This window comes from Aspergillus multicolor, assembly GCF_047715735.1.
Source record: "Aspergillus multicolor strain CBS 133.54 unplaced genomic scaffold BDW74scaffold_56, whole genome shotgun sequence".
Taxonomy (NCBI): Eukaryota; Fungi; Ascomycota; class Eurotiomycetes; order Eurotiales; family Aspergillaceae; genus Aspergillus; species Aspergillus multicolor.
Window position 1 is genome coordinate 113,875 of NW_027396007.1, and position 8,748 is coordinate 122,622.

At 53.6% G+C, this 8,748-nt stretch overlaps 5 protein-coding genes across 5 annotated transcripts; 3 read left to right on the forward strand and 2 right to left on the reverse strand.

Moving 5' to 3' along the window:
- Nucleotides 1–300: 300 nt before the first annotated feature.
- On the forward strand, nucleotides 301–3,083 carry BDW74DRAFT_184154 (putative C6 transcription factor QutA; the record flags this gene model as incomplete). The annotated part of the gene is made up of 3 exons (XM_073730729.1): nucleotides 301–468; nucleotides 528–2,848; nucleotides 2,897–3,083. 3 exons carry the CDS (start codon nucleotides 301–303, stop codon nucleotides 3,081–3,083), a joined length of 2,676 nt encoding a protein of 891 aa, XP_073577773.1.
- Nucleotides 3,084–3,165: 82 nt separating this feature from the next.
- BDW74DRAFT_184155 (type II 3-dehydroquinate dehydratase) lies at nucleotides 3,166–4,009 on the reverse strand (the record flags this gene model as incomplete). The annotated part of the gene is made up of 2 exons (XM_073730730.1): nucleotides 3,166–3,687; nucleotides 3,923–4,009. The coding sequence occupies 2 exons, from the start codon at nucleotides 4,007–4,009 to the stop codon at nucleotides 3,166–3,168; spliced, it is 609 nt and encodes a 202-aa protein (XP_073577774.1).
- BDW74DRAFT_189575 (inositol monophosphatase family protein) lies at nucleotides 3,931–5,378 on the forward strand (the record flags this gene model as incomplete). Its single annotated transcript, XM_073732010.1, has 5 exons — nucleotides 3,931–4,266; nucleotides 4,348–4,488; nucleotides 4,578–5,016; nucleotides 5,082–5,210; nucleotides 5,264–5,378. Exons 1-5 carry the CDS (start codon nucleotides 4,089–4,091, stop codon nucleotides 5,376–5,378), a joined length of 1,002 nt encoding a protein of 333 aa, XP_073577775.1. The 5' UTR covers nucleotides 3,931–4,088.
- Nucleotides 5,379–5,384: 6 nt separating this feature from the next.
- On the reverse strand, nucleotides 5,385–6,515 carry BDW74DRAFT_164154 (shikimate dehydrogenase family protein). Its single transcript, XM_073726214.1, has one exon. The coding sequence runs from the start codon at nucleotides 6,423–6,425 to the stop codon at nucleotides 5,436–5,438; it is 990 nt and encodes a 329-aa protein (XP_073577776.1). The 5' UTR covers nucleotides 6,426–6,515; the 3' UTR covers nucleotides 5,385–5,435.
- Nucleotides 6,516–6,884: 369 nt separating this feature from the next.
- Nucleotides 6,885–8,612, forward strand: BDW74DRAFT_184158 (sugar porter family MFS transporter; the record flags this gene model as incomplete). Its single annotated transcript, XM_073730731.1, has 3 exons — nucleotides 6,885–7,412; nucleotides 7,463–8,179; nucleotides 8,256–8,612. 3 exons carry the CDS (start codon nucleotides 6,885–6,887, stop codon nucleotides 8,610–8,612), a joined length of 1,602 nt encoding a protein of 533 aa, XP_073577777.1.
- Between the last annotated feature and the right edge of the window lie 136 nt (nucleotides 8,613–8,748).

Consider the following 8,748-nt stretch of genomic DNA (forward strand, 5'->3'; position numbering starts at 1 on the left):
CCCAACTTCTCTTCTCCGCTTTCTTCCATCCCACACAACATCATTGCCCTCATCCGTCTCCATCACAATCCAATGATTGTCGTTATGCATATCTGATTGGAGCTTATAAGAGTAACATTCGCGACCGTGTTAGGTTGACCAATTGTTCGACGCGTTTGATTTTACTACGTCGGTGGGCGGGGAGTGCAAGCTCAACATCCGGGGAAGCAGTTAACCAGCCGCCGGCAAAGGATTCATTTCGTCCCGCCTGTCGAAGATGAGCATGTGCTCGGAACATTCAAGCGCACCGTTGTATCTACTATGAGCAGCGATACCCGGCAAACCACCGGGGGAAACGCCAGGTCCAAACGACGATTAACCGATGCGGTCGACGAGGATAGCAGGCAGATCCCCACGGCCGACGATTCTACATCGAACCCGAAAAGGCAGCGAGTGTCGCGAGCCTGCGACAGCTGTCGCGCCAAAAAGGTTTGTGGAACACGGAAGACATACTTCATCGTCCGGTTCTAATCTTCAGTCGCTCTTAGGACAAATGCGATGGGGCTCAACCGATATGCTCAACTTGCGCCTCTCTTTCGCGGCCATGTACATACCGAGCCAATCCAAAGAAGCGCGGCCTCCCGACCGGATACATCCGCACACTGGAGTTACTCTGGGGGCTAGTGTTCAATAAAATCCAAGGTAGCGAGGAGGCTGTCCGGACATTGTTGAGGGCCGCCAACATTCCCAGCCATTTGGCCACCATGGGAAAAGAGGCAGAAGGATCTGACACCCTGCTCTCGTCGTGGAAGAACAGTACTGTTTTGAAAGAAATTGAGCGCATTTTGACTTTGCTTGAGCAGCCGGATGGAGACCAAGAACGGATTGCGCGAGGCGAGATAGAGTCTCCAGTTGACGTTGAAGGAAGCAGTATCCTATCGCCGGAGACGCTCGAGTGGCAGCTTCCGGATTCGCTTGGGGCTGCTGGTAAGGATAGCCCGTTGGCTGTGGGACCATCCCCAGTGAGGCCACCTAAGCCAACCCCAGCCCGTTTCGCCAGAGATTCGAGTACTCAAACTATCTCGATCAACGAATTCAAAGAGCTCACTATCAATGGCGCGTTCCACAATCGACCCGAGAATACTTCCAGCTTAGCCCAAGTTTACCAACTTCCCTCCAATCCTTGGCCTCTACTGGACATATACTTTTCCTACACGCAATGCTGGTTTCCTATACTAGAAAAACATGACATCCTTAGAACAGCCTTTCGGCAGGCTGACGATGGCCAATATAATACATCATCTGCCTCAGGAGACAACGCGGCATTGTGGGCGGTCCTTGCATTGGCGTCGATTCAACAAACTTCAATATCAGCCACACGGCAATTATCGGACTTGCATGACGACCGACCAGACCCCAATAAGTTTTACGAGACAGCACGAAACCTCATTCCGACAGAAAGCGGAATCTATCAGCTTGGACATGTTCAGGCACTCCTGATCCTGTCATTGATTAGGCTCGGCCAGCAGGACTGGGCAGCCAGTTGGATGCTTGTAGGGCAAGCAGTTAGGATTGCGCAAAGCTTAGGGTTGAACTGTCCATTGAATGCAGCCACCAATACGGAAGATAAAACCGCCGGACGGTCCAAGCATGTTTTCTTGGGGTGCTTTGTGCTAGAAACGCTGGTCGCTGCCCAGACAGGCCAGGTGCCTTCACTGGGCAAGAGTGATCTGACAAGAGTTGGGCTAATCAATGAAGATGGCCTGGAAGAATGGCACCCTTGGGAGGACCAGACTGGACTTCGCCCGGTAGAGTCTTCCCGCTCTTTCCAACGTGGGCCTCTTCATGCGCTCAGCACGTTTAACCGGCTGCTGTCGCTGATGTGCATTCTTAACGAGCTTTGCTGCTGGGGACAATTGAATACAAACTCTCTATCCCATCTAGAAGCACTTGAGCGGCAGTTGCAGCTCTGGGTATCGGCTCTTCCGAAAAGCTATCGTATTGATCTGCAGACAGCCCCAACCAAGCCGGCATCGCCACACATATTTGGGCTGGAGATGATGTACGAGTCCGTTGCGACCGCCATAAGTTTGCAGTTAGCTGTGCACAAAAACGACAGAAATGGAATACGACGTGCTTCAGAAGGCTCTAGGCGGCTAATATTGCTACTACAAGCTTATATGGAAACTTACAGCATTTCAGCCACTTGTCCAACTTTTGGGATGGCGATGACGTTGGGCCTCCCTCTTGGCGGCGCAAAAGCAACAGCACCTTGGGCCTTTGAGGCTGATCTTGTTGGGATCAAACATAAACTACAATCATTCTCTGCCCACCTTGCGACCGTATGGGCTCATGATAATGGGCCTCAAGCACGATCAAGGCCGACTATGCGGCCAAGCAACTCGAATGCGAAGAGCCCGTCAGTCCAGAATATACCTGGAAATAATCTGCGGGTAACGAGCTTGATTGATGAATCCCGCCCTGTCAACCTTTCAACTCCAGAATCATACCTCTCACCAACTTGGATGCGGACGTCCAACGAGGAGAATGCTATCTTGTCTCTACCAACGCCCGCCTCATCTCTCAACATCGCCCCCGGCCTCGAGGCATCAAATCCTCCACATCAGCAAGGCTCACACCAACATCGTTCTTCTGTTTCTGGAAGGCCTAATGGCGCCCCAATGGTACCTGATCTGACTAGTCCCTTCTCTGCGACTGGGACGCAGTTCCAACCGACATATAACGACGCTAGTTTGAGTTTCAATTCCTTGATCGACATTGACAGCGCTGGTCCACTACGACGGCCGAGGATTGCGCCCGATCTAGATGCTTTATTTGATGAGTTAGCGTCGCTTGATGGGACAGACAGGTAAACCAGCCTCTCCACAGCTTATAGTAGCGTGACTAACGAGTATAGGCTGGACAATCAACCTGAATTCATGCAGAATCTGGGATTTGTGCCAGAAGCAGGTATCCCGGAGCTGTATCCGTACACGAGCCATAACGATTCATTTCTGCTTCCGACACAACAGACACTAACGTCACCGGAAAGCGCCCTACGACGTGAGCCGCCAATAGCGGCCGATTCTCTCAATCCCAGATGAAAACCTTTGAAATGAACGGAATTCGTTTGATACCATAAAATACATGAACTCGTCGCAGGAATATCGTAGCGCCAGACGCTATTTACAGAGCAGCCTTCTTCTCCAGAGGCTTGGAATTCAGCGCAACATGCTCCACCGCGACTTTGTACCCATACACGCCCAAACCCACGATGATCCCCGACGCCTTATCGCTGAAGTAACTGTGATGCCTGAATGACTCTCGTGCGTGCACGTTGCTCACGTGGAGCTCGATGAAGGGAATCTCGACGCCTAACAGGGCATCGCGAATAGCCACGGACGTATGCGTGTAGGCTCCGGGGTTTATAATGATTGCGTCGGTGTTCCCGCGGGCAGCCTGAACTCGGTCGACGATGGCACCTTCGTGATTTGACTGGAACGTCTGGAGGGTGGCGCCGAGCGAGGCCGCGTGAGCTTTGGATGATTCTTCGACGTCGGAGAGGGTGGTTGAGCCGTAGATGTGCGGCTCGCGGGTGCCCAGGAGGTTGAGGTTGGGGCCGTTGATGAGGAGGATTGACTTGGCCATTGTGAAAGTAACAGTATATTGCAAATGCAGGTATATAGAGAGTATCGAATGGGAGATGAACTGTTATTAAATCAATATTTCTTTTCTGGTATGTCCTAGTATGGGGTTGCGGGGAGGTCGGCTAAGGGAAAGCCGTGGGAGAACGCTCTGCCGGCTCGGTCTCAGTCAACGCGCACAAGATCAGGGTGGCAGTATGGGGCAATCGAACTTTGAAGGTAGTCGATGATCTTCGGTCTATTTTAATACTATGTATGTTCCAGAAAAGTCTTTATTAACTTTTCCCTCGTGGTTTAACCCCAGAATTATGCAATGCAGGTATAGATCGCAGTATAAGTGACTCGGTTATCAGCGGCCTATCTGGATGATCTCCACTCCAAGTCATCATGGATCACCCCTCTGACTCTTTTCTCCCCTCTCTTATCTCCCCTCTTCTCTTTCCCTGAACGTCAATACGACAAAACATGAACGAAATGGACTACCCCATCCCGCAAGCCGAGCTCGACGAGATCTACGCCTTTGCCATCGACGTCGCCCGCAAAGCAGGCCAGCTGCTACTCGAGCGCATCTACGAGCGCAACTCCGAGCAGGTCTACGCGGAGAAGGAGAATGCGGTCGACTTGGTGACGCAGACTGACGAGGGTATGTCGCACCTCGCCATCATCTCTTTCCGTACTTAGGGCTTGGTGATTGTGTGGGCTATGCTAATGCAACGACGAGCAGACGTCGAAGCCCTCATCAAAACCGCCATCCAATCCAAATACCCGCAGCACAAATTCATCGGCGAGGAGAGCTACGCGAAGGGCCAGAGCAGGGAGTACCTGATTGACGCACAGCCAACGTGGTGCGTTGATCCGCTGGACGGTATGCTCTTCCATCTTATCCTCACCTCTCCAATCTTCTCCAGGCTACAACGCACCTACAGTCCCTGGTCCTCTAATACAAGTGTGTAGGAACCGTAAACTTCACCCACGCCTTCCCGATGTTCTGCGTCTCGATCGGCTTCATCGTGAACCACAACCCCGTAATCGGAGTCATCTACGCGCCCATGCTAAACCAGCTCTTCTCATCCTGCCTCAACCGCGGCGCATGGCTAAACGAGACGCAACAACTCCCGTTGATCCGACAGCCCTCCATCCTGCCAATGCCAGCGACCGCGCCGTCGAAGTGTATCTTTGCGTGTGAGTGGGGGAAGGACCGGCGCGATATCCCCGATGGCAACCTGCAGAGGAAGATTGAAAGTTTTGTGAATTTGGCGTCTGAACTAGGCTCCAGGGGTGGGAAGGGAGGAATGGTGCATGGGATGCGGAGTTTGGGGAGTGCGACGATGGATTTGGCGTATACGGCTATGGGGTCGGTGGATATTTGGTGGGAGGGTGGGTGTTGGGAGTGGTGAGTTCTCTTTCCTGGTTCTCCTGCGGCGTCTCGTGGAAGAGAGGTTGCTGATAAGTGGGCAGGGATGTCGCCGCTGGTATTGCGATTCTACTTGAAGCTGGAGGCTTGGTTACGACGGCGAATCCGCCACAGGATATTGATGGGCCGATTGCGCCGGTGGACTTGGGGAGTCGGTTGTACTTGGCTATTCGGTACGCTCGGCCTTTACCTCCTACCTGACTACATACTAACAAGTGCTATCTAGGCCCGCGGGCCCTTCAGACACAGAGACAGGACGACAGACGCAAGAACGGACAGTCCGAGAAGTCTGGCGCCGCGTCCGCCAGCTAGAATACACTAGACCTACTTTACAATCATAGAACACATAGAACTCTATACAATGCATTTAATCTAGATCTATATGCTTCATAATTTATTTACAGATTTGACTTCGACCGCTCCGCAACCGTCTGCGCAACAAACGCCTTGACCTTCTCCACCAACCCCGGCTCCCCAACAATATCCTTACCCGTCCAGAGCCTCGCCTGCTCAAGACCCTGCCAGATAAGCGCCTCCGAACCAAGGATAACCTTCCACCGAGCATCCTGCGCCATCTGCGCGATCTCCGTCCAGGGCAGAGGGTGGTAGCACATCTCCAGGATAACACCCTGATCCTTCTCATGTGTCTGGCTGTTCAGCAGCACTCGCAGCGTCTCGCGAGCCCTAACTTCCTCTTCCGTCTGCGGCGGGTAGTTCGGGATCCCGCTAACAATCGCAACAGGCGCCTCGAGCGTCGCCGCAACAGCGGGATCTGATACGGGGATCAATGGCGCCGACGGCGATGGATTCCGCTGCTTGTCTTCTGCAAGGATCGCCGCGACCTCGGCCGCATCTCGGTTCACGATGTAGATCTTGCTCACGCCTAGCCACTTTCTCAGGACGTATACTGCTGTTCGCGCAGTGCCGCCTCCGCCAACGATAAGCGCGGGCTTGCCCTTGAAGTGCTCGGCGCCGTTGGGCGAACCCTGCAATAGCGCCTCGCGGATGCCAATACAATCTGTGTTCGTCCCGACATACCCGGTCTTGCCGTCTTCATCCTTGCGCAGGAAAATCGTGTTGCAGGCGCCTGCTTGGCGCGCGTCTTCTGTCAGGTCGTCGAGATGCGGCATGATGGCGACCTTCCAGGGCATTGTGACGGAGGAGCCAACGAACTTAGGGTTTGAGCGGATGGAGGAGAGGAAAGTGGTGATTTCGGGGGACTTGGTGAAGGAGGTGCCATTTGCTGTTGAGAGGGGGATCTGCGTCCAGTTTAGGCCGAGCGCGTTGTAGACTGTTTGGTGGAGGGGTGGCGAGAGGGAGTTGCGCAGGGGGTGGCCGTAGAGGTAGGCGACGCCGTCACGGTCGGAGGGGATGGTGATGGGTTCCATTGTGATGCTGGATGTGAGATGAGAAGGTAGACTGTCCAAAATCTTCTGGGGAGAGAAAGATGGGATATTATAATTTGGCGGCGAGTGTTTAACCGGGCGTGGTGGAGTGGACTGAGCCGGATGAACGCTTTCGCCTGCGAGTGGGCCGTGGAGAAACAGAACTGCGGCCTCGCTTAATCGGAGTTGGAGACCTGACCCCGTGGGGATCTCGGCGATTGTCCTCGTTTAATCTGCTTTAGCTCAGGTGGTAAATGCTTTCCCCACAATCGAGCGTCGAGTCATGGGCTGCTGAAATCCCTTCGTGGCCCTTCTTGGCCCTCGCTTTCCTTTACCCAGCATGCTCGCCCCGGCCCTATATAAGCTTTCCCCTGCTCTGCTCCCCAGGTGTTCTTTCTTCCGCTCCATTACCACTCCATCCGCTCCTATTTTTCTGTATCTTTTTAGGGTGAGGTAGGCACAATGTCCATCCTCGCTCTGGTCGAAGACCGACCGACCCCCCGCGAAGTCTACAACTGGCGCGTCTACCTGCTTGCCGCAGTCGCCTCCTTCACATCATGCATGATCGGCTACGACAGCGCCTTCATCGGCACAACGCTGTCCCTGCAATCCTTTAAAGATGAATTTGACTGGGAGAACCTCAATTCCAATCTCGTCAGTGCCAACATTGTCTCTCTGTACCAGGCTGGCGCCTTTTTTGGTGCCCTCTTCGCGTATCCCATCGGTCACTTCTGGGGCCGCCGCTGGGGTCTGATGTCCGCTGCCCTGATCTTCTTCCTCGGTGCCGGCATGATGCTGGGCGCTAATGGGGATCGAGGACTGGGACTCATCTATGGCGGTCGAGTGCTTGCGGGTATCGGCGTCGGTGCTGGATCGAATATCTGTCCGATTTATATTGCCGAGATGGCGCCGCCTGCGATTCGTGGTCGTCTTGTGGGTGTGTACGAACTGGGTTGGCAGCTGGGTGGCGTTGTTGGGTTTTGGATCAATGTAATTTCCCTCTTCGTTCATCCCGCAGCCCGCATTGCTAACATGAATAGTACGGTGTGGACGAAACCCTAGCTCCAAGCCACAAGCAATGGATTATTCCCTTCGCCGTGCAGCTTATCCCCGCTGGTCTCCTCATCATCGGTGCGCTGTTCATTCGCGAGTCGCCCAGATGGCTCTTCCTCCGCGGTCACCGCGAGAAGGGTGTTGAGACTCTGGCCTGGATCCGCAACCTGTCCCCCGACCACATCTACATGGTGGAGGAAGTCAACATGATCGAACATTCTCTCGAGGAACAGCGCGTCAAGGTTGGTCTTGGTTTCTGGAAGCCCTTCAAGGCAGCCTGGACAAACAAGCGTATCCTCTACCGCCTCTTTCTGGGTTCCATGTTGTTCCTCTGGCAGAACGGCTCCGGTATCAACGCGATCAACTACTACAGTCCGACTGTGTTCAGGAGTATCGGTGTGACAGGTGGCAACACTTCTCTCCTCACAACCGGTATCTTCGGCGTTGTCAAGGCCGTTATCACCTTCGTCTGGCTGCTGTACCTGATTGACCACTTCGGACGACGCAACTTGCTTCTCGTTGGTGCGTTCGGCGGTTCGATCTGTCTCTGGATTGTCGGCGGATACATCAAGATCGCACAGCCAGAGAATAACCCTGAGGGCACGGAGCTCGACAGCGGTGGCATCGCGGCTATTTTCTTCTTCTACCTGTGGACGGCATTCTACACACCGTCATGGAACGGCACGCCGTGGGTTATTAACTCCGTACGTTCATCCCCTATCCCATTCCACCCCATCATTTTTTACCCCCCAAAAGAAACTCCGACTAACAATCTGCCAGGAAATGTTCGACCCAACCGTCCGCTCCCTCGCGCAAGCCTGCGCCGCCGCTTCAAACTGGCTCTGGAACTTCCTGATCAGTCGGTTCACACCACAGATGTTCACGGCGATGGGATACGGAGTGTACTTCTTCTTCGCGTCGCTGATGATTTTGTCCATTGTGTTTGTCTTCTTCCTAATTCCTGAGACAAAGGGCGTGCCGCTTGAGAGCATGGAGAGTCTGTTTGACAAGAAGCCTGTTTGGCGGGCGCATGGGCTGCTCCTTAAGGAGTTGCGGGACAACGAGGAGGCGTTTAGGGCGGATATGGAGGCTGAGGGGAAGGGGGGTGTTACGAGGGAGTATGTTGAGGAGGCTTGATCATGATCTATGAGATATATATTGATTGATTTGTGGTGTGTATACGAGGATATGACGGGCTTGGATATTATCGTGCTAGGTCAAATATTGGTTAATATATTTGTCAAAGATGACATGCTTCTTTTATGTCCGGGGG

Excerpts from the sequence above, each read along its gene's own strand:
- BDW74DRAFT_164154 (XM_073726214.1), bottom strand. The coding sequence starts at position 6,425 with ATGGAACCCATCACCATCCCCTCCGACCGTGACGGCGTCGCCTACCTC.